This window comes from Lichenostomus cassidix, chromosome 5 (assembly GCF_008360975.1).
Source record: "Lichenostomus cassidix isolate B80296 chromosome 5, HeHo_3.0, whole genome shotgun sequence".
Taxonomy (NCBI): Eukaryota; Metazoa; Chordata; class Aves; order Passeriformes; family Meliphagidae; genus Lichenostomus; species Lichenostomus cassidix.
Window position 1 is genome coordinate 61,950,413 of NC_139486.1, and position 23,182 is coordinate 61,973,594.

A 23,182-nucleotide genomic window follows, 5' to 3' on the forward strand; every position below is an offset into this window, starting at 1 on the left:
TAGAATACTTAACTACATCTATATTGCAACCTAGGACACCATCGCAGTCACGTTGGCTTTAGCCTCCTGCACGGAGCTGATGCGTGCAAGAGAGCGCATGTGGAAGGAGCAAGCACAGCTCCTGCCTGCAGTCCTTGCCCTTCCAGGGTATTGGAGCCATCCATCCCCCACAGAGCAGATGAGCTGCTTGCCAGCCAGGTTAGTGTATGCGAGAATAGGCCCTCTGTTTGCCTTGAACTTCTGGACAAGGTTCTGTGTTGATAAAATGTTGCCACAATTAGGTAGGAGTCTTGTAAAGAGTTGTATTAAGTTGTTCTGATGGTTCCTCCTCAGCAATGCAGCCTCAAGCTGTGAGGTTGGCTGGTGTCTCTGAGTTGTAGGCACCTGCACACCATGTGAAACGGGAACTCTAATGCTGGGTGAAAGCAAAATGCTAGAAGTAGGGGAAGTAAAGCAGTTGATAATGTCAAGTAGTAGAGGAAAGTAGCAGTGGGTGGGGTTTTTGCGAAATGGAGGTGTAATCTTCCAGGTGTGAGAAATGCTTGAGAGAGTTTGAGTTGTTGGACTGACCTGCCAGTGGGCCTGCTTTCCATATGGCTTGGGAGGGCTGGCTCAGGTAAAATGTTGGTTTCTGAGTGTGGATTTGCTTCAGCCTCACAGGGCTGGGTTGCGGAGGAAAGAAGTGGCTCCATTTGTCCCTCGGAGGATTTGTTCCTTTGCAGAGGTTCAGTCTGTGGGGAAGAAGCAAGTCGGCACATGCAAAGAGCCCTTTGTGTGGGGAGGGAGGTGCAGAAGAGTTGGTCCAGATTGCCAAAAGCTCAGCTGCTGTTTCACCAGCAAGGAAATCTGAACAATTCTGAGCCCTCAGAAGCTTGCTTTTTAATGTAAAACCCTGCTAAACCCACGGTTTCGAGATGGTGAGGAAAATGCATCTTTCCTGGATGCTGAGAGATTGCAGCAAGTGGGACTCTGGTGGCCAGAGGCATCTGTGAGCTGTATTTCCAGGTAGGCGGACAGAACACACAGCAGCTCAGCTGGAGGGGCCAGTGTCCCTGCTTTGTTGCTTGGTGCAGGGTAGGTCATGGCCAGCCAGTGCCCTCTCCTCCTGCCAAGTCTCCTGCTGTCAGATGCATGCCTGATGCTCAGATCCAGCAGGTGTGGCTGTTCACTCAACTTCCGGGCTGAGGTGTGGGCAGTCCACCTCCTGCACTTCCACATTCACCTCTTCCACCTCCACCACCTCCACTGCCTCCACCTCCATTTCCAGCTCCTCCTCCTCCCCCTCCATCACCTCCACCTCCTCCACATCCTTGTCTTCATCCTCCTCCTTCTCCTCCGCCTCATCCTCATCCTCCTCTAGCACAAGCTCCACAAAATTGACCACCTCCAATACCTCCACCTCCTCTTCCACCTGCACTTCCACCTCCTCCACCACCTCAACCTTCATCTGCTCCACCTCCACCACCTGCTTCTCCTTTACCTTCTTCTCCTCCTTCTCCACCTCTATCTCAACCTCCTCTTTCTCCTGCACTTCCACGTTTTCATCCTCCTCCTTCCCTTACTCCACCTGCTCCATCTCCACTACCTCCACCTCAAACACCTCCACTTCCTCCACTTCGGCTCCTTCACCTCTACCTCCACCTCCTACACCTCCACATTTACCTCCTCCTCCTCCTTGACCTCCTCTCATCCCCCTCCACATCCACGTTCTTTTCCTCCTCCTCCCCTTACTCCACCACCTCCACCTCAGTCACCTCCCCCTCGACCTCCCCCTCCACTTCCTCCACTTCCAGCTCCTTCACCTACACATCCAACTCCACCTCTACCTCCACTTCAACGTCCTCCACCTCCTCCACCTCTACCTCCTTTACCTCCTGGAGAATTAGGAGCAGGTGGAAGAGGAGGAGGTTTAGGTTGATGTGGAGGTGGAGGAGGTGGATGTATCGTATGTGGAGGTGGAGGTGAAGGAGGAGGTGGAATTTGAAGAGGTGGAGCTGGAAGTGAAGGTGGAGGTGCAGGAGATGGAGGTTTAGGTGGAGGAGGTGGCAGTGGAGGTAGATGTGGAGGAGGTGGAGGTGCAGAAGGTGGGAGAGGAGGAGATGGAGGAGGTGGTGGTGCTGGAGGTGAGGGAGGTAGAGGAGGTGGAGGTGGTGAAGGTGCTCGAGGTGGTGGAGGTGGTGGTGGAGGAGGAAGAGGACAAAGTGGAGGATGAGGAGGAGGACAAAGACAAGGACGTGGAGGTGGTGGAAGTGGAGGTGGTGGTGGTGGTGGAGGTGGAGGAGACAGAATTGGAGGAGGTGGAGGTGGATTTGTCGGTGGAGGGGGTCTGGGTGATAGAGGTGGTTAAGGTGGAGGTGGAGGATGTGAAGGTGGAGTAGGCAGAGGAGGATGAGGTGGAGGTGGAGGAGGGGTAGGCAGAGGAGGCGAACATGGAGGTGGAGGCGGCGGTGTTAAAGTTGGAGTTGGTGGAGGTGGAGAAGGAGGTGGAGGATGTTTGGGTGGTAGAGATGGTGGAGGAGGTGGAGGTAGAGGAGGTGAATGTGGAGTGTGAGGTTTTGGTGGTGGAGGTTATGAAGATGGAGGTGGAGGAGGAGGAGTAGAAGGAGGTGGAGGAGGTGGAGGAATTGTAGGAGCAGGTGGAGGCAGTGGAGGTAGAGGTGGAGGAATTGGAGGAGGAGGCGGAGGCGGTGGAGGTGTTGGAAAAGAAGGTGGAGGAGGTGGAGGTGGAGTAGGTAGAGGTGAGGGCCATAGAGGTGGAGTTAGAGGTGCAGGAGGTTCAGGTAGTAGAAGTGGTGAAGGTGGATTTGGAGGAGGTAGAGGTGGAAGTGAGGAAGTCAAGTTGGTGGAGAAGGAGGTGAAGGTAGAAGAGGAGGTGCATTTGGAGGAAGAGGCAGAGGAGGACAAGGTTGAGGTGGATGTGGAGCAAGAGGAGGTGGAGGTGGAGCAAGAGGAGGTGGAAGTGTAACTGGATGTGGAGTAGGAGGAGGTGGATGTGGCATTGGAGGTGGAGTTGGAGGAAGTGGAGGTGGATGAGGTAACTCCTTCTCCTCCTTCTCCACCTCCACAACCTCCACCTCCTTCACCTGCCCCTCCTCCACATTCACCTCCACCTCCACTACTATCTCCTCCATTTCAAACTCCACCTCCTCCAAATCCATCTCCACCTCCACTCCCTCCGTCTCCTCCAACTCTATCTTAACCTCCTCCACCTCCCACCTCCTGCACCTCCTGCACGTGCACCTCCACCTTATCCACATCCTCCACCTCCACTACCACCACCTCGTCCTCCTCCACCTCCTCTACCACCAGCTCCTTCATATACACCTCCACCTTCACCTCTTCCTCCTCCACCTCTTCCACCTCCTCCTCTACATCAACCTCCACCACCTCCACGTCCTCATCTTCATCCTCCTCCTTCTCTTCTGCCTCATCCTCCTCCTCCTCCACCACAACCTCCACAAAATCGACCACCTCCAATACCTCCACCTCCTCCTCCACCACCACCTCTACATCAACCTCCTCTATCTCCTCCACCTCCACATTCTCCTCCTCCTCCCCTTACTCCACCTGCAATTCCTCCACCACCTCCACCTCAAACACCTCCACCTCCTCCTTTTTCTCCACTTCCAGCTCCTCCACTTTCTCTACATTCACCTCCTCCACCTCCACCACCTATTCCACCTCCACCACCAACACCTCCACCTCTAGCTCCACCTCCACCACCTCAACCTCCATCTGCTCCACCTCCACCTGGTGGAGGAAGTGGGAGAGGTGGCGGTAGATTTGGTGGTGGGGGAGGTTTAGGTGGTGGAGGTGGAGGATGTGAAGGTGGAGAAGGTGGAGTAGGAGTAGGCAAAGGAGGAGATGGAGAAGGTGGAGAAGGTGGAGGTGGAGAATTTGGAGCTGGAAGTGGTTAAGTTGGAGTGGTGGACATGGATGTGGTAGAGGTGGATGATGTGGAAGAGATGGAGTTTCATGTGGAACTGCAGGTGGAGGTGAAGAAGATGGAGTTTGAGGTGGAAGTGGAGGAGGTGGGGGTGGGTTAGGTGGTAGTGCATTTGTAGTTGGAGGAGATTAACTAGTAGAGAAGGTGGAGGTGGACAACGTGAAGGTGGAGGAGGTGGAGGTGGTGGATGTGGATGTGGAGGAGGAGGAGGAGGAGATTTAACTGGAGGAGATGGAGGTGGATTTGGCAGTGGATGAGGTATAGGTGGTAGAGGTGGTGCAGATGGAGGTGGAGGAGGTGAAGGTGGAGGAGGTGGAGAAAGACTAGGAGGTTAAGGAGGACTAGGCAGAGGAGGAGATGGAGAATGTGGAGGAACAGGTGGAGTTTGAAGAAATGAATCTGGAGGAGGAGGCAGAGGTCTATAAGGTGGACTTGGTGGAGGTGGAGGTGACTTAGGATGACGTGGAGAATTTGGAGTTGGAGGAGTTTTGTGTGGTAGAGGTGGTGGAGGTGGTGATGGTGGAGGTGGAGGATGTGGAGGAGGAGAAGGAGGAGGAGGAGTAGAAGGAGGTGGACAAAGTGGAGGTCGAGGAATTGTAGATGGAGGTGGAGGAGGTGGAGGCGGTGGAGGTGGATGTGTAGCAGGTTCATGTGGAGCAGGAGGTGAAGGAGCTGGATGTAGAGGAGGAGGTATAGGCAGAGGAGGTGGAGGTGGAGAAAGGAAGGAGGTGGTGGAAGAGGAGGACAAGTGAAAGGAGGTGGAGGAGGTGGTGGTGTTGGAAAAGAAGTTGGAAGAGGTGGAGGAGGTGGGGGATGTGGAGGTCGATGGGGAGCTGGAGTTTACACCTCCACCTCTACCTTCATCTCCACCTTCATCTCCCCTACTTCCATCTCCACATCCACCTCCACCTCCTCCATGACCTCCACCTCTTCCGGCTCCACCCCCATCTCCATCTCCTCCTCTGTGCCTACCTCCTCCACCTAAACCTCTGCCTCCACCACTTACACTTCCTTCTTCTCCTCTTCCACCTCCTACACCTCCGCATCCTTCTCATCCACCGCCACCACCTTGTCATCCCCCTCGTCCTTCACCTAAATGTCCTCCTACTCCACCATCTCCTCCTCCAGGAGTTAAAGGAGGTGGAGGTGGAGGAGGCGGAGGTTTAGCTGGTGGAGATGGAGGAGGAGTCTGGGGTGGAGGCAGTGGTGGAGGTGGAGAAGGACATGGAGGTGGTGGTGGATGTGGAGGAGGTAGAGCTGGAGGTGAAGCAGGTTGGTGGAGGAGAGGGTGGAGGTGGAGGGCGTGGAGGTGGGGGATGTGGAGGAGGGTGAGTTGGAGGTGGAGGAGGAAAAGTTGTAGGAGTTGGAGGCAGAGGTGGAGGAATTGGAGGCAGAGGTGGAGGAGGTGGAGGCGGTGGAGGCCTAATTGGACGTGGTGTACGTGAATGTGGTGGAGGTGGAGGTGGGGGTGGTAGTGGAGGAGGGGGAAATAGAGGAGGAGGGTGTGAAGGAGTAAAAAAAAACAAAAAAAAACAAAAAAAAAAACAAAAAAAAACAAAAAAAACAAAAAAAAACAAAAAAAAAACAAAAAAAAACATGGAGGAGGAGGTGGATTAGAAGGAGTTGCAGGAGGTGGAGTTGGAGGAGTTCGAGTAGGATGTGGAGGTGCTGGAGGAGGTGGAGATGGAGTAGATGCTGTGGAGGCAGTGAGGTGGATGGCGATGAGGAGGAGGTGGAGGTGGAAGGGGTGAAGGTGTGGATGGAAGTGGAGATCGTGTAAGTAGAATAGGAGGGGCTGATGGTGCTTGAGGTAGAGGAGGAGGAGGCGGAGGAATTTGAGGAGGAGGAGGTGGAGGTGGAGGAGGTAGAGGTGGAGGTGGTGGAGGTACTGGACCTATTGGAGGTGGAAGTGGGGCTGGAGAAGGGATATGAGGAGGATGTGGAGGAGGAGGAAGAGGAGGTGGAGTTGCTGGTGGAGAAGAAGGAGTGAAGGAGCAAAGCGGAGGATGTGGAGGAGGTGGAGGAGATGGCTGAAGTTGAGGAGGGGGAAGAGGAGGAGGTGGCAAAGGAGGAGGAGGCTGTGGTGGTGGCTGTGGTGGAGGAAGTGTTGGATTTGGATGTGTTGGAGGATGAAGTGGTGAAGATGGATGGGGATTTGGTGGAGGAGGTGGTGGAGAAGCAGCTGGTGAAGTTCCTAGGTGGGGATGACAGCACTACAAAGTCTTCTATCTAATAGCTGTAATTGCATCATTAAGGACATTAGCATTAATAATGTGGGTTCTAAGTGCTGATATCCTGTCTGCAAGCAACATTTCAGTGTTCTTCCCTTGGGCTGCTAGAGACTATATTACAATGGAAAAATGGGAATTGTGAGAGTTTGGGTGTTGGCTGCGAGGTGCAGCAGCTGCAGAAGTCTTTTGTTATCAGTTAATGTGGGATATCGAGAGAGATAAACTGAATCGCCCCTGGCAAGGGCTGAGGCCGATTGCAAGAGGCAAGATTGTTTAGGTGATTAGCAGGAGGGATTGGGAATGATGAAGGCAATCATCTCTGACATTAAGAAAGCAAAACATGTAATGGCTGAAGTTATACTCTGTAACAGTATAAAACCATGATGTTTTGTGTGCAATAAAGGAGACTTTGCATGAACCAGACTGAGTCCCCCAATCACACGCCGACAGGGAATTATTGTCTCAGAGGGTTCTCCTTTGGGCCCAGGGGAGGTTTGGGAATAATCCTGATGCTCTTCCCAGAATGGGAGTTGCCTCTGATAAGCATCCAGCTCCCTCACCAGCACTGCCAGCATTCCAGTGCCACCAGCACTACCAGCATCCCTCTGCTGCTGGAGGGACCATGACCCCTCAGGGACAAGAAACGAGTAATGGTAGAAACCTGTAGGGAGACAGAATGCAATCAAAGAATGAGTCATTCTGCAGGGAAGGAGTGTTTCTAATGAGGAGGAAATGAAGAGCCATTAGCAAAATTCTTCATTTGCAGCTTTTGATAAAAGCCACTTACTTTGGGGGGGAGGGGAGGGAGTGGGAACCAAGATAAATAATCCCAAGGAAGTGAAACTCTGACATAGGCAAAGACGCATTTTCTGAGTCCCCTGTGGCCCCACCGAAACTTGGGGAACAACAGGACAGGAGATAGATGTTCTCCTTCGTGTTACTGACCTGGGAGGATCCACTTTACCATAGGGATACAAAAGGACTAAGAGGTACCAGGAAGCGACACTGATCTGGACAGACACCCTTTGCCTGCTGCTGCCCCACACTCAACAGGTCAGTGCAATGTTTTCCTTCCTCCCTACCCCACCTGCCTCTCCTCCAGCAGCTGCTCTGTTCCTGCCACCCTCTCCCAGTGACTGTAGTGTCCTCCCCAGCTCCTCCCTCCTCTGCCCTGAGCTTCCCTTCCACATCTCCTGCCGAACATCCCAACCTTCCCTCTCCCACCCTCATAATTTCCACCACCCTCCTCCCCTGCACATCTCACTGCTCTCCACTGAATCCTTCCTGCTGCAGGGAGCTGCTGAGGAGCTCCATGGTCCATCCTGGGATTCTCCAAGCACTGACTTCCCATCCACTCTGACCACAGCCAGGGGACACATCCCACTGCCTGCCCAGCATCCATCCATGGAGGTGAGCACCATGTTCCCATCTCTTGCCTCACCCACCAAAGGAAAGTATCTGTGTGGGGCAGATGTCACCAACAAGGCCATTGGAGCCGTCACACTGGTCATCGGCGTCTGTGGGCTGGTCGGGAACAGTGCTGTTCTCTGCTTCCTCAGATTTTTCATCCCCAGGAAGCCCATCACTGTCTACATCTTCCACATGGCCATCACTGATTCCATCTTCCTCTTCCTCATGGTGCTCTCCATCCTGCTCTTCTTGCGGGACATTATGGTCTGCTCCCCTCCCATGATTTACCCAGTATTGATTGTTGAGCTGTTGCTGTTTTTCTACAATCTCGGGCTGTACCTGCTGACAGCCATAAGCTTCAGCAGGTGCAGGTCCACCTTCTGCCCTCTCTGGTGCCAATGTCACCATCCCCAGAACCGGTCGATGGTGCTGAGTATCATGCTCGTGGCCATCTCCATCACTCTCATTCCCATGCTGACTTCAGTGTTCCAGTTTGATAACGATAAGAGCTACATGGTCCTAATCAATGTCCTGCTATTCCTACACCTTCTCCTCTCTGCTTCACCCATGGTCATTTCCAGCACAATCCTCTTCATTAAGGTCATGTGTGGCTCTCAGCAGCAGCAATGCAAGAGGCTTGACATCGTTATCTTCCTCACTGTGCTCTCCGGTCTCCCCTCCAGCCTCTACATTTTCCTGCTCTGGATCAGATTCACACTTTTCCCTTTCCCTGTTCTTTGCCTGCTCACCTGCATCCACAGCACCAGCAAACCCTTAATCTACTTCTTGGCGGCAAGGTGTTGGAGGAACTGCTCCACGAGGTCCCTCCAGCTCTCCCTCCAGAGAGTCTTTGAGGAGCCAGAAGAAAACACTGCCTGCAGCAATGATGCCACCATGGACACAGCACTCTGAGCCTGTTGATCCCTTCCCCTGCACTAGTGAAGGACCCCAGCACAGAGGCTGAGGGTTTCCTTGAGTCACCTGATTATTAAATATCCACAGGATCTCCCTCCCACAGTGTAATCCTGCAGGAGAAGCGAGCAGGGAATTGCCATCGGTGATGTGGGAGGAATGCTCTGCAGGGAGCACATTGGAACATGGCTTTCCTCCTCCCTCCCAGGTTCTAGAACACTATTCCCCCAAAGGGATTGTGCCCCACATGGCTGTGATCCCAAAAATCCCCTGGCACCTGGTTCCTGCATCGCACTGCAGTTTGATATCAATAAACAGCATCATGAACCCTGAGCTGCCTTCACCCCATCTGCCAGCGCTTGCTGCCTTCCTCTGGCTCCTGCTGCCAGCCGGGAATGGGGGTGGAGGGAGGGAGGGAGGGGACACAGGCATGGCTTGTGCTCCCTGCAGCAAACATGATCCCGAGTGCCCAGAGCTGGGATGGCAGCGGCACAGCCGGCATGGGCAGGATGGCCCAGGGGCTCAGCATTCCCTTCCCAGCTGCTCTCTGAGTGGCACAGCAAAGATCTCCCTGGTCCCGGCTGGAGCAGGGCAGCAGTGGGGCTGTTAGGGGGGAAGGTGGCCTCGGGGGAGTCTGGAGGGGTCAGGAAGGGTGTGGATGCTGCCGATCCCAAATGTCCTCACTAGAGAGCAGCAGAGCTACAGGTTGTGCTCAGAGCCAGGGAGAGGCTGGGAAACCTGCAGGAGGAGACGGAACAGCATGACATGCCATGCCGAGGGGGTCAGATATAAGGATGGTGAGTTGCCTCCACAGGAGTGCCAGCACTGCCCATTCCAGTGCCACCAGCACCACCAGCATCCCTCTGCTGCTGGAGGGAACATGACCCCTCAAGGAAGAGAAACAAGGAATGGTGTAAAGCTGTTAGGAGGGGGGAGGCAGTTAGAGAATGGGACATTCTGCAGGGAAGGAGTGTTTCTAATGAGAAATGAGGAGCCATTCACAAAGACAAAGGCCACTTGCTTTATGGTCAAAAAAAAAAAGAAAAAATCAAGATAGGTAGCCCGGAGGCTATGAAACTCTGATGTAGCCAAAGATGTTAAACTGATTCTGACTCCCCTGTGACACCACCAAGTCTTGGGGAGGACCAGTGGGACAGAGAACAGAGTAGAGCTGACAAGACAAGAGCAGGGATCTCCTGGGGATCTGGGCACTTTGTCCTGCATGTTACTGACCTGGGACGGTCCACTTTAGGAGACGGATCTAAAAAAAGCAAGAGATGCCAGGAAGCACCACTGATCTGGACAGACACCCTTTGCCTGCTGCTGCCCCACACTCAACAGGTCAGTGCAATGTTTTCCTTCCTCCCTACCCCACCTGCCTCTCCTCCAGCAGCTGCTCTGTTCCTGCCACCCTCTCCCAGTGACTGTAGTGTCCTCCCCAGCTCCTCCCTCCTCTGCCCTGAGCTTCCCTTCTGTATCTTGATATTGAAATCAGATGGAAAAATCTTTTTAACACAGTGGAACACGTTAGCAAGTGGTACTTCTTTATCTGTGTAGGTCATACTGAAGGATCTCTCCTTTTCCTGTGTGTGGTGAGACTTTTCAACAGGGCTTTTATCCATTATAATCATTCAATGTCTTAAAAACGTGTTTCTTTTCTAATACATAAACATCACTGTCTTAGAACTATTCTCCATGCATTCACCTCCTACTGGAAGTCCTTTAATGCTCCTGCAGGTTCATTAAGAGAGGGTCCCTGGTGGTTGTATTCACTGAATCATGCAATATTAAAGGTGACCTTGCCATGAACTTTTCCTTTGGCCATATGCTGTTGCTTCTTGGTACAGAATTGCCCCAAAAGCACTGGAGGCCTCCTTATCTGTTTCTCCACTGGTTCCACCCACATTTATTTTTTTCTGTCCACACGTTTACATACTTTTATATTTTTGGCCAGCTGGTCTTTCAGCAGCTTCAGGGAACTGAAAATTTTTATTCTCTGTGCTCTTTATCATTCATCTGATGAACATTCCAAACCTCCCACCTCCCTCTCCCACCCCACTATTTCCACTGCCCCCCTCCCCTGAATATCTCACTTCTCTCCACCAAATCCTTCCTGCTGCAGGGAGCTGCTGAGGACCTGCATGGCCCATCCCAGGATTCTCCAAGCACTGACTCCCCATCCACTCTGACCACAGCTGAGACTCACATCCCACTGCCTGCCCAGCGTCCATCCATATGTTATCACAGAGGCATTAGCATCATCTCTAATGGCCCCAGGCTTGGCCAGCAGCATGTCCACCATCTTCAGAGCCATCAGGGATTGGTTCTGCTGGACATGGTGGAATCTTCCAGCAGCTTCTCACAGAAGCCATTGATGCCTGAAAAGACAGGCTAGAAATAAAACCCCATCAACTGGTGTTTATAGAGCAGGTGTTTGTTTATTGCAGTGCTGGAGGTGAGGGGGACCTTTCCACCTAACTCACCCACCCTTGTCAGGTGCTGTGGTTTATTTATACAGTAAGTATTGCTTAATGTTACTATGTCATTATCATCCTATGCATGCCAGAACTAATTTACATTATTTCATGGTTATAACTAGTGTTTCTGTACTGCTCTTGCACCTCCCTAATTTCAGTGGTCTTGGGGGTTTTCTTCAATGAAGGCTCAGGGTCTTCCCATCTGAACTTTTCAACTTAGTCTTCTGAGCATGTGCAGTTATGGTGTTCTTTGGTCTTTCTGGTTCTAACCAGTCTAAATTCTGTATTTTGTGGTTAAATGGCTTTAAAAAGTTTGCCAATATTTCATTAGTACATCCTGCTGCTTTCCAATATAGGTATGCATGTCTATTTTTAATATTATACTTGTCCATTTATGAAACTGTCTACCTGGTGAGTTTTTTGGGGCGTTTTTTTGGTGGGGTTTTTTTTTGGGTTTTGTTTGTTTGTTTGTTTTAATTTGGGGGGTATTTTGGTTTTGTTTTGTTGATTTTTTTTGGTTTTTTTTTTGTCTCTTCAGCATTAAGCAACTAGTTAACTATATAGCCATTACATTGTATAGAAAGTTACAATTCAGGTGACATTAGTATAGAAAGTTATGACTCAGGTTATACTGATATTTTATAACTCAAGCTATATAAGCATCTTGTAACTTGGACCCAAGTTATATAGCCATCACTATCTTTGTGGCTCCCCCACTACCCAAAACCAGCCCAAGCAAAACCAACAGAGGGAGAAATGCTGCTCTCTCAGGTGATTAAGTACCTGAGATATCTGAGTGAGTTAGGCCTGTGAAGAAGGTCAAGTCATGAGTTATAAGTTCAGTTAAATGCTGTAAAGTGTTGTGCCTTTGCTGAATTGCTCATTTTAGGATATAAGGGCATGAATGGCTGGGAGAAGCAGAGACACTGCCCAGGGTCCTGGGTGGAGCAGTACAGGTGGGCAGCTGTTGGGGGGAAAAAGCAACCCTGGCGGGGCTCTGGAGGTTCTCAGAGGTATCTGAAGGGGTCTGGAGGAGATCAGTGGGTCTGGATCCTGCCGATCCCAAATGTCCCCCTGTAGGGCAGCAGAGTCTTACAGGTCACACTTGGAGCCAGGGAGCGGCTGGGAAAGCTGCAGGATGGGATGGGATGGGATGGGATGGCATGGCATGGCATGGCATGGCATGGCATGGGAAGCAGCTCAGCTGTACTTCCATGGGCCCAGGGGAGGTTTTGGCAATGATCCTGATGCTGTTCCCAGAATGGGAGTTGCTTCTGAGAAGCACCCAGCTGCCTCCTCAGCACTGCCAGCATTCCAGTGCCACCAGCATCCGTCTGCTGCTGGACGGAACATGACCCCTCAGGGAAGAGAAACAAGGAATGGTGGAAAGCTGTTGGGAGAAGGAAAGCAGATGGAGAATTGGACATTCTGCAGGGAAGGAGTGTTTCTAATAAGGAGGCAAAGAGGAGCTATTTGCAAAATTGTGCATTTCCAGCTTTCGACCAAAACCACTTCCTTTGCAGAAAAAAAAAAAATCAAGATAAAGGACCCAGAGGAACTGGAGCTCTGATTTAGCCAAAGTTGCAATTTCTGACTCCCCTGTGACTCCATCAAGTCTTGGGGAGGAACACTGGGACAGGGCACAGACAGGAGCTGGCAAGACAGGAGCAGGGATCTTCTGGGGATCTGGGCACTTTGTCCTGCATGTTACTGACCTGGGAGGATCTGCATTAGGATATGGATCCAAAAGGAGCAACAGGTACCAGGAAGCACAATTGATCCGGACAGACACCCTTTGCCTGCTGCTGCCCCACAATCAACAGGTCAGTGCAATGTTTGCCTTCCTCCCTACCCCACCTGCCTCTCCTCCAGCAGCTGCTCTGTTCCTGCCATCCTCTCCCAGTGACTGCAGTGTCCTCCCCAGATCCTCCCTCCTCTGCCCTGAGCTTCCCTTCCATATTGCCTGCTAAACATCCCAACCCTCCCACCTCCCTCTCCCACACCACCCTCCTCCCCTGCACATCTCACTTCTCTCCACTGAATCCTTCCCACTGCAGGGAGCTGCTGAGGAGCTGCATGGTCCATCCCAGGATTCTCCAAGCACTGACTCCCCATCCACTCTGACCACAGCCAGCGACCACATCCCATCACCTGCCCAGTGTCCATCCATGGAGTTGAACATCATGTCCCCACCTCCCGCCTCACCCACTGAAGGAATCAATCCATGTCAGGTGGATGTCACCAGCATGGCCATACTCAGTGTCACACTGCCCATCTGCCTCTGTGGGCTGGCTGGGAATGGGGCTGTCATCTGGCTCCTTGGATTCCACATCCACAGGAACTGCATCACCATTGCCATACTCATTCTGGCCTTTGTGGATTTCCTTTTCCTCCTTTTCATCGTCCCCTCCACCCTGCTCTCCCTGCTGGAGGACGTGTCCTGCTCTGCTACCGTACCCATGATGTACCTGAGGTTGCTTTTCCTGCTGTCCCTGTTCTCCTACAATGTGAGGCTGTACCTGCTGACAGCCATCAGCATCGAGAGGTGCATTTCCACCTTCTGCCCACTCTGGTTCTGCTGCCTTGGCTGCCAGTGCCAGTCGCAGGTAGAGAACGTCCTGCTTGCAGCTCTCACCATCACTGCCATCGCTGTCCTTGTCACAGTAACTTCCCTGTGCCTGTTTCAGGCACATGGGCACTGCCAGTGGGCTCTCATCTCCATGTATGCCCTCAGCCTCTTCCTCTGTGCGCCTCCATGCTCATTTCCCACACAATCTTCTTCATTAAGGCCAAGTGTGGCTCCCAGCAGCAGAAACCCAAGAGGCTCAACATGGTTATCTTCCTCACTGTGCTCTTCAGTCTGTCCATCAGCCTCTGTAATTTCCTGCAGCAGCTCAGCTACAGCATTATGGCCACCCAGGTGGTTTTCCTGCTCGCCTGTATCACCAGCAGCATCAAACCCTTCATCTACTTCTTGTTGGGGAACTGCTGTTGGCACTGCTCCATGGGGTCCCTGAGTGACTCCCTCCAGAGGGTCTTTACTGACCCAGAAGAAAACACACCCAGCAGTAATGATGCCACCATGGACACAGCATTCTGAGCTCCTGAGTTTTTAGAAAAACAGCCTAGGAAATTATTTTTCTTCCCTGAATGACACAACATCCCTGTCCTCACACTCCCAAAGAAAGCTGCTGACCTGAAGTGTGGCCAGCATGAAACCTTGTTGTGACTAAAGCCCATCTCTTGGGGCTCTATAAACAGCAGTGCAAAAGGAGACCCTTGGAGCTCTCCTGGGCCCCAGCAGCACTAACCAGAACCTCCCTCTCAGCGGGGCCTCTCCAAGCCAGGAACTCTCTCATTTGCTGCACTCAGAGGGTTCCTGAATGCCAACAGATCCTGGGCAGTCTCTCCATTCCTCAACACCCAACCCCTTCCCAATGAGAAGATGTAAAAGCACCCAGAGCTAGCATTTCCATGTGTCTGAAAGGAATTTTTCACAGGAACCTTGCACTCATTATCTTCTGTTTGTGTCCATACGTGTGCCCTGTTTCTGGTTCCATTGACTAGATTTTGTTTCTAGGGATTTTTTCCCTTGGTGTTCTGTAATTGTATAGTAAGTCATAGAGTGCACCAAGCCAATGAATTCTGTCCTGCTGTCACTTAATATTAAATCTGGCTTTTACTGAAAACATAACCAGTGATTTTTTAAGAGGTCTCTAACACTCATTTGGAACACTGCACGGTGTAATCCTGCAGAAGAATGGAGCAGGAACATGGGGGAGGGATGCTCTGTAGGGAGCACATGGAAGTAGAGTTTGCCTCCTCCCTCCCGGGTCTTGGAACGCTGTGGCCAGCTGGAGCAGAAACACTGCTGGGAGTCCCCACTGCTGGGCGGAGCAGGGCAGGAGCGACACAGGAGCGGGGGAAAGGTGGCCCCGGGGGTGTCTGAACTGTCAGAGGCAGTCAGGCTGGGTCAGGACACGGTCGGAGGGGATCTGGATGCCGGCAATCCCAAATGTTCCCACTGGAGGGAAGCAGAGCCCGACAGACCTCACTCGGACAGGCGGAGTGGCTGCAGGCCGGAAAACCGGCGGAACAGGAGAGGATGGGGTGAGGATGGAGAGTGGGGTGGAAATCAGGATGGAGGGCAGGGATGGGATGGACTTGGACAGGCAGCAGGAAAGTGGAGTCAGGATGAAGATGGGATTGGGATAGAACGGTGAAGCAGCTCACCTATGCTTCCTTGGGTCAAGGGGAGGTTTTGGAAACGATCCCGGAGCTCTTCCCAGAAAGGGAGTTGTTTCTGAGAAGCAGCCAGCTGCCTCCCCAGCACTGCCAGCATTCCCAGTGCCAACAGCATCCCACTGCTTCTGGAAGAACCATGACTCCTCAGGGAAGAGAAACAAGGAGAGGAAAGGCAGTCAGACAATGGGATACTCTACAGGGAAAGAGTCTTTCTAATCAGGAGGAAATGAGGAGCCAATCACAAAATTCTGCTTGCAGAGCTTCTGGCAAAAGCCACTTCCTTAGAGGAAAATTAAACAAAAAAAGTAATGACAAATGGCTCCATAGGAGTGGAGCTTTGACGTAGCCAAACTTGCAATTTCTGACTCCCCTGTGACTCCACCGACTCTGGGGAAACAACACTGGGACAGGGCATGGAGAGGAGACAGTGGGACAGGAGTGGGGATCTCCTAGGGATATCGGCACTTTCTCCTTCATGTTACTGACCTAGGAGGATCTACTTTAGCATATTGATATAAAAAGAGCCTTAAAGAACTAAGAGGTACCAGGAAGCACCACTGACCTGGACAGACACCCTTTGCCTGCTGCTGCCCCACAATCAACAGGTCAGTGCAATGTTTGCCTTCCTCCCTACCCCACCTGCCTCTCCTCCAGCAGCTGCTCTGTTCCTGCCACCCTCTCCCAGTGACTGCAGTGTCCTCCCCAGATCCTCCCTCCTCTGCCCTGAGCTTCCCTTCCACACGTCCTGCAAAACATCCCAACTTTCCCACCTCCCTCTCCCACCCCACTGTTTTCACTTCCCTCCTCCCCTGCACATCTCACTTCTCTCCACTGAATCCTTCCTCCTGCAGGGAGCTGCTGAGGAGCCACGTGGTCCATCTCGGAATTCTCAAAGCACCACTTTCCATCCGTGGGCCACATCCCACTGCCTGCCCAGTGTCCATCCATGGAGTTGAGCACCATGTCCTCAGCTCCTGCCTCACCCACTGAAGGAGACAATCCCTGTGATACAGATGGCACCAACGTGGCCATACACAGTGTCACACTGCTCATCAGCCTTTGTGGGCTGGCTGGGAATGGGGCTGTCATCTGGCTCCTCAGACTGAAATTCAGTAATGCCAGCATCTTTGACCTGGCTGTCATCGACTTCTTCTTCCTCCTCTTCTCAGTCACCACTGCCCTACTCTTCCTGGTGGAGGAAGCGTCCTGCTCTACTATCATGCCTCTGGTGTACGTGAACTTACTTTTCCAGGTGTCTAGGGTCCCCTGCTACTGGGGGCTGTGTCAGCTGACAGCCTTCACCATGGCGATGGACAGGTATAAGCTGTGCCTGCTCTGCTGCCGCCTTCCCGAGCGCCTGGTGTGGGTGGTGGACAGTCTCCATTACTGGGCCTTCGTCATTCTCTACACAGTGATTTCCACAGTGACTTCCCTGTGCCCATCAGACAAGCAGGAGTACTGTCAGGGGGCTCTCATCTCCATGATCACCATCATCCTGCTTCTCTTTGCTGTACCCGACACCATTTACAAATTGATCGGCATCATTAAGGCCAAATGTGGCTCCAAGCAGCAGCAACCCGAGAAGCACGACATCGTTATCGTCCTCATTGTGCTCTTCACTCTCCTCATCATGCTCTTCAATTGCCTGCAGCACCTCAGCTACACTGTTGAATCCTCCCAGGTTGTTTTCCTGCTCACCAGCATCAACAGCACCAGCAAACCCTTCATCTACTTCCTGGTGGGGAGGTGTTGGAGGAACTGCTCCATGGAGTCTCTAAGGGAATCTCTCCAGAGAGTTTTTGAGGAGCAGGAAGATAACTCTGCCCACAAAAAAGACACCACCACAGACACAGTGGTCTAAGCCTGTTGATCCCTTTGACTGCACTGCTGAGGGACCCTGGGACAGTGGCTGAGGGTTTCCTTGATTAATATTCATGATTAAAATTCCTGATAAAAATTCCTGATTAAGAAATATCCACAGGATCTCCCTCCCACACTGTATTCCTGCAGGAGAAATGAGCAGGGGCATGTGGGAGGGATGTTCTGCAGGGAGCACATTGGAGCATGGCTTTCCTCCTCCCTCCCAGATCCTAGAACACTATTCCCCCAAAGGGATATTTCCCAACACGGCTGTGATTCCAAAATCCCCTGGCACCTGGTTCTGCATCGCACTGCAGTCTGATATCAATAAATAGCATCCTGAAACCTAAGCAGCCTTCACCCCGTCTGCCAGCGCTTGCTGCCTTCCTCTGGCTCCTGCTGCCAGCCAGGAATGGGGGTGGAGGGAGGGAGGGAGGGGACACAGGCATGGCTTGTGCTCCCTGCAGCAAACATGATCCCGAGTGCCCAGAGCTGGGATGGCAGCGGCACAGCCGGCATGGGCAGGATGGCCCAGGGGCTCAGCATTCCCTTCCCAGCTGCTCTCTGAGTGGCACAGCAAAGATCTCCCTGGTCCCAGCTGGAGCAGGGCAGCAGTGGGGCTGTCATGGGGAAGGTGGTCCCAGGGGAGTCAGGGAGTGTCCAAGGGGTCAGGAGGGATCAGGAAGGGTCTGAATGCTGCCGATCCCAAATGTCCTCACTGGAGAGCAGTAGAGCCCAACAAGTTGTGCTTAGAGCCAGGAAGCAGCTGGGAAAACTGTGGGATGAGATGGGATGGGATGGGATGGGATGGGATGGGATGGGATGGGATGGGATGGGATGGGATGGGATGGAGTGGCGTGGCGAGTGGGTTGACATCAAGATGGTGTGCTGGGATGAGGACACGATAGGGTTAAGGACCATGAATTCAGAGCTGGAATTAGGATGGAACAGGAGGATGGGGATAGGACAGGTCACAGCTCAGATGTACTTCCCTAGGCCTAAGAGAGGTTTTGGCAACGACCCCGGAGCTCTTCCCAGAAAGGGAGTTGTTTCTGAGAAGCACCCAGCTGCCTCACCAGCACTGCCAGCATTCCAGTGCCACCAGCAGCACCAGCATCCCTCTGCTGCTGGAGGAAATACGATCCCTCAGGGAAGAGAAACAAGGAATGGTGTAAAGCTGTTGGGAGAGAGAACACAGTTAGAGAACGGGACATTCTGCAGGGAAGGAGTGTTTCTAACGAGGAGGAATGAGGAGCCATTCACAAAGACAATGGACATTTGCTTTATAGCAAAAAACCAAAAAATAAAGATCAGTAGCCCTGAGTCTATGAAACTCTGATGTAGCCAAAGTTTTTAAACTGATTCTGACTCCCCTGTGACTCCACCAAGTCTTGGGGAGGACCAGTGGGACAGGGCACAGAGAGGAGCTGGCAACGCAGGAGTGGGGATCTCCTGGGGATCTGGGCACTTTGTCCTGCATGTTACTGACCTGGGAGGATCCACTTTACCATATGGATCCCAAAGCAGCAAGAGATGTCAGGAAGCACCACTGATCTGGACAGACACCCTTTGCCTGCTGCTGACCCACACTCAACAGGTCAGTGCAATGTTTGACTTCCTCCCTACCCCACCTGCCTCTCCTCCAGCAGCTGCTCTGTTCCTGCCACCCTCTCCCCGTGACTGCAATGTCCTCCCCAGCTCCTCCCTCCTCTGCCCTGCACTTCCCTGCCGGATCTTGATTTGAAATCAGATGTAAAAAAAATTCGAAGGCAATGGAACACGTTAGGAAGCAGGAATTTTTTATCTGTGCAGGTCATACAGAAGGATCTCTCCTTTTGCTGTGTGTGGTGACACTTTTCAACAGGGCTTTTATCCATTATAATCATTCAAAGTCATAAAAATGCAATTCTTTTCTAATACAAAAACATCACTTTCCTAGAACTATTTTCCATGCATCCACCTGCTCCTGGGACTCCTTTAATTGTCCTGCAGGTTCATTAAGTGAGGTCCCTGGTGGTTGTATTCACTGAATGCTTCAATATTAAAGGTGACCTTGCCTTAAACTTTTCCTTTGGCCATGTGCTGTTGCTTCTTGTCACAGAACATGTCCCAAAACCACTACAGGCATCCTTATCTGTTTCTGCACAAGTTCCAGTCACATTTGTCATTCTCTGTCCACACTTTTGCCATTCTCTTGTCCACTCTTATATACTTTTATCTTTTTGGCTAGCTGGTCTTTCAACAGCTTCAGGAAAGATGAAAAATTTTATCCTCTGTGTTCTTTATCATTCTGCTGAACATCCCTACCCTCCCACCTCCCTCTCCCACCCCACTATTTCCACTGTCCTCCTCCCCTTCACATCTCACTTCTCTCCACTGAATCCTTCCTGCTGCAGGGAGCTGCTGAGGAGCCACATGGTCCATCCCGGGATTCTCCAAGTACTGACTCCCCATCCACTCTGACCACAGCCAGGGACCTCATCCCACTGCCTGCCCAGCATCCATCCATGGAGGAGAGCACCATCACCCCACCTCCCGCCTCACTCACTGAAGGAGATGATCAATGTGAGATAGATGTCACCAACATGGCCATACACAGTGTCACACTGCTCATCTGCCTTTGTGGGCTGGCTGGGAATGGGGCTGTCCTCTGGCTCCTCAGACTGAAAATCAGTAATTCAGACATTCTTGATCTGGCTGTCGCCGATTTCCTCTTCCTCCTCTTCGCAGTACCTTCTATTTTGCTTTTCCTGGTGGAGGATGTGTCCTGCTCCACTATCATGCCCCTGGTGTACCTGAGCTTCCTTTTCCAGGCATCAATGGTCTCCTACTACTGGGGGCTGTGGCTGCTAACAGACACCAGCATGGTGATGGGCATCTCCAAGCTCTGCCTGCTCTGCTGCCAATGCCACCTTTCCTGGCGACTGGTGTGGATAATGAACAAAGTGCAATACTGGGCTTTCTTCACTCTCCTCTTTGTCATTCCCACAGTGACTTCCCTGTGCCCGTCACAGGAGCCGGAGACCTGTCAGGTGGCTCTCATCTCCATGTTCACCATCATCCTGCTCTTCTTAGCTGTACCTGGCATCATTTCCAGATTGATTGACTTCATTAATGCCAAATGTGGCTCCAAGCAGCAGCAACTCAAGAGGCGCGACAATGTTATCTTCCTCACTGTGCTCTTCACTCTCCTCCTCACCCTCTGGAACTTCCTGCACCAGCTCGGCTACATTGTTGTGTCCTCCCAGGTTGTTCTCCTGCTCAACTGCATCAACAGTAGCAGCAAACCCTTTATCTACTTCCTGGTGGGGAGGTGTTGGAGGAACTGCTCCATGGAGTCTCTAAGGGAATCTCTCCAGAGAGTTTTTGAGGAGCAGGAAGATAACTCTGCCCACAAAAAAGACGCCACCACAGACAGAGTGGTCTGAGCCTGTTGATCCCTTTGACTGCACTGCTGAGGGACCCTGGGAGAGTGGCTGAGGGTTTCCTTGAGTGACCTGATTAAGAAATATCCACAGGATCTCCCTCCCACACTGTATTCCTGCAGGAGAAGTGAGCAGGGGCATGTGGGAGAGATGTTCTGCAGGGAGCACATTGCAGCATGGCTTCATCCTCCCTCCCAGGAACTAGAACACTATTCCCCCAAAGGGATATTTCCCAACACAGCTGTGATCCCAAAATTCCCCTGGCACCTGGTTCCTGCATCCCACTGCAGTCTGATATCAATAAACACCATCCTGAAACCTGAGCTGCCTTCACCCTGTCTGCCAGCGCTTGCTGCCTTCCTCTGGCTCCTGCTGCCAGCCGGGAATGGGGGTGGAGGGAGGGAGGGAGGGGACACAGGCATGGCTTGTGCTCCCTGCAGCAAACATGATCCCGAGTGCCCAGAGCTGGGATGGCAGCGGCACAGCCGGCATGGGCAGGATGGCCCAGGGGCTCAGCATTCCCTTCCCAGCTGCTCTCTGAGTGGCACAGCAAAGATCTCCCTGGTCCCAGCTGGAGCAGGGCAGCAGTGGGGCTGTCAGGGGGAAAGGTGGTCCCAGGGGAGTCAGGGAGTGTCAGAGGAGTCAGGAGGGGTCAGGAAGGGTCAGGATGCTGCTGATCCCAAACGTCCTCACTGGAGAGCAGCAGAGCCCAACAGGGCATGCTCAGAGCTAGGGAGAGGTCAGAAAACCTGTGTGATGGGCTCGGCTGGGCTGGGGATTGGGCTGGGGCTGGGCTGGGCTGGGCTGGGCTGGGGATTGGGATAGGGATAGGATGGGATGGGATGGGATGGGATGGGATGGGATGGGATGGGATGGGATGGGATGGGATGGGATGGGATGGGATGGGATGGGGTTGAGCACTGATAGAGAAATTCATTGAAATAAACTTTCCAACACAGTATAAAGCATTAGAAAGCAGGAATTCTTCACGTGCACTTGACCCACAGATGGATCTTTCCTTTTCTCTATATGTGGTAAGACTTTACAACAGGGTTTTAACCTGCCTGCAAGAAACTCTTGGCTATCCTTCCCTTGGGTGGTGTAACCCTGCGTTAGAAAGAAAAAATGGGAATTCTTGGCACATCTGTGCTTTCTCGGGACAAAAGGAGGTTTGGGTGAACCAGGCACATCTGTGCTTTCTCGGGACAAAAGGAGGTTTGGGTGAACCAGGCCAATGAACTCTGTCGTTCTGTCACTTAGTATTAAATCTTGTTTTTACCGAAAACATAACCGGTGATTTTTTAATTGATTTCAAACGGTCATTTGGAACACTGCATGGTGTAATCCTGCAGGAGAAGGGAGCAGAGGCATGCGGGAGGGATGCTCTGTAGGGAGCACATGGAAATAGGGTCTGCCTCCTCCCTCCCCGGTCCGGGAACACTGTGGCCAGCTGGAGCAGAGACACTGCTGGGAGTCCCGGGTGAAGCTGGGCAGGAACGGGGGAAAGGCTGGGTCAGGACACGGTAGGAGGGGATCTGGATGCCGGCAATCCCAAATGTTCCCACTGGAGGGAAGCAGAGCCCGAAAGACCTCACTCAGACAGGGGGAGTGGCTGCAGGCCGGAAAAGCTGCGGGATGGGAGAGGATGGGGTGAGGATGGAGAGTGGGGTGTAGATGGGGATGGAGAGCAGGAATGGGATGGGATGGGGAGAGGCAGTAGGGAAGGGGAGCAGGGATGAAGATGGGATTGGGATAGGACAGCGAAACCACTCAGCTGTGCTTCCTTGTGCCTAAGGGAAGCTTTGCAACAATCCCGGAGCTCTTCCCGGAATGGGAAATGCTTCTGAGAAGCACCCACCTGCCTCCCCAGCATTGCCAGCATTCCGGCACTGCCAGCATTCCCAGTGCCACCAGCACCACCAGCACCACCAGCACCACCAGCACCACCAGCACCCCTCTGCTGCTGGAAGAACCATGACTCCTCAGGGAAGAGAAATGAGGAATTGTAGAAACCTGTAGCGAGAGGGAAGGCAGTCGGACAATGGGATATTCTACAGGGAAGGAGTCTTTCTAATCAGGAGGAAATGAGGAGCCAATTGCAAAATTCTGCTTGCAGAGCTTCTGGCAAAAGCCACTTCCTTAGAGAAAAAAACCGAAAAAAATCATGACAAATGACTCTGTAGGAGTGGAGCTTTGACGTAGCCAAACTTGCAATTTCCGACTCCCCTGTGACTCCACCGACTCTGGGGAAACAACACTGAGACAGAGCACGGACAGGAGACAGTGGGACAGGAGTGGGGATCTCCTAGGGATATTGGCACTTTCTCCTTCATGTTACTGACCTGGGAGGATCTACTTTAGCATATTGATATAAAAAAGCGCAAGAGATGCCAGGAAGCACCACTGATCTGGACAGACACCCTTTGCCTGCTGCTGCCCCACAATCAACAGGTCAGTGCAATGTTTGCCTTCCTCCCTACCCCACCTGCCTCTCCTCCAGCAGCTGCTCTGTTCCTGCCACCCTCTCCCGGTGACTGCAGTGTCCTCCCCAGCTCCTCCCTCCTCTGTCTTGTGCTTCCCTTCTGCATCTCCTGCTGAACATCCCAGCCTTTCCACCTACCTGTCCCACCCCACTATTTCCACTGCCCTCCTCCCCTGCACATCTCATTTCTCTCT

General features: G+C 52.4%; 2 protein-coding genes, 2 long non-coding RNA genes and 1 pseudogene across 8 annotated transcripts in view; 4 read left to right on the forward strand and 1 right to left on the reverse strand.

Moving 5' to 3' along the window:
• Nucleotides 1–17,281, forward strand: part of LOC146436962 (mas-related G-protein coupled receptor member X4-like) — a 149,860-nt gene extending 132,579 nt beyond the window's left edge. For 3 of the 4 annotated variants that reach the window (XM_085063403.1, XM_085063406.1, XM_085063405.1), the window contains exon 2: nucleotides 16,073–17,281. In XM_085063403.1, the coding sequence (XP_084919529.1) occupies nucleotides 16,168–17,082 (915 nt within the window). In that variant the 5' untranslated portion in view covers nucleotides 16,073–16,167 and the 3' untranslated portion in view covers nucleotides 17,083–17,281. Of the gene's footprint in view, nucleotides 1–14,871; nucleotides 15,827–16,072 lie in introns of those variants that run through there. The other variant, XM_085063404.1, reaches the window with a different exon arrangement.
• Nucleotides 9,765–14,852, forward strand: LOC146436980 (mas-related G-protein coupled receptor member H-like; annotated as a pseudogene). Its single transcript, XR_014852786.1, has 2 exons — nucleotides 9,765–9,840; nucleotides 13,034–14,852. The product of XR_014852786.1 is annotated as a mas-related G-protein coupled receptor member H-like (transcript).
• On the reverse strand, nucleotides 16,951–21,297 carry LOC146436981 (uncharacterized). Its single transcript, XR_014852793.1, has 2 exons — nucleotides 20,579–21,297; nucleotides 16,951–17,168 (listed from the first exon to the last, which is right to left on the reverse strand). It is a non-coding gene; the product is annotated as an uncharacterized LOC146436981 (long non-coding RNA).
• On the forward strand, nucleotides 18,608–20,612 carry LOC146436982 (mas-related G-protein coupled receptor member H-like). The gene is made up of 2 exons (XM_085063402.1): nucleotides 18,608–18,678; nucleotides 19,478–20,612. Exon 2 carries the CDS (start codon nucleotides 19,589–19,591, stop codon nucleotides 20,507–20,509), a length of 921 nt encoding a protein of 306 aa, XP_084919528.1. The 5' UTR covers nucleotides 18,608–18,678; nucleotides 19,478–19,588; the 3' UTR covers nucleotides 20,510–20,612.
• Nucleotides 21,298–21,401: 104 nt separating the features above from the next.
• Nucleotides 21,402–21,796, forward strand: LOC146436983 (uncharacterized). The gene is made up of 2 exons (XR_014852796.1): nucleotides 21,402–21,675; nucleotides 21,722–21,796. It is a non-coding gene; the product is annotated as an uncharacterized LOC146436983 (long non-coding RNA).
• The last annotated feature ends 1,386 nt before the right edge of the window (nucleotides 21,797–23,182 follow it).

Excerpts from the sequence above, each read along its gene's own strand:
- LOC146436982 (XM_085063402.1), top strand. The coding sequence starts at position 19,589 with ATGGAGGAGAGCACCATCACCCCACCTCCCGCCTCACTCACTGAAGGA.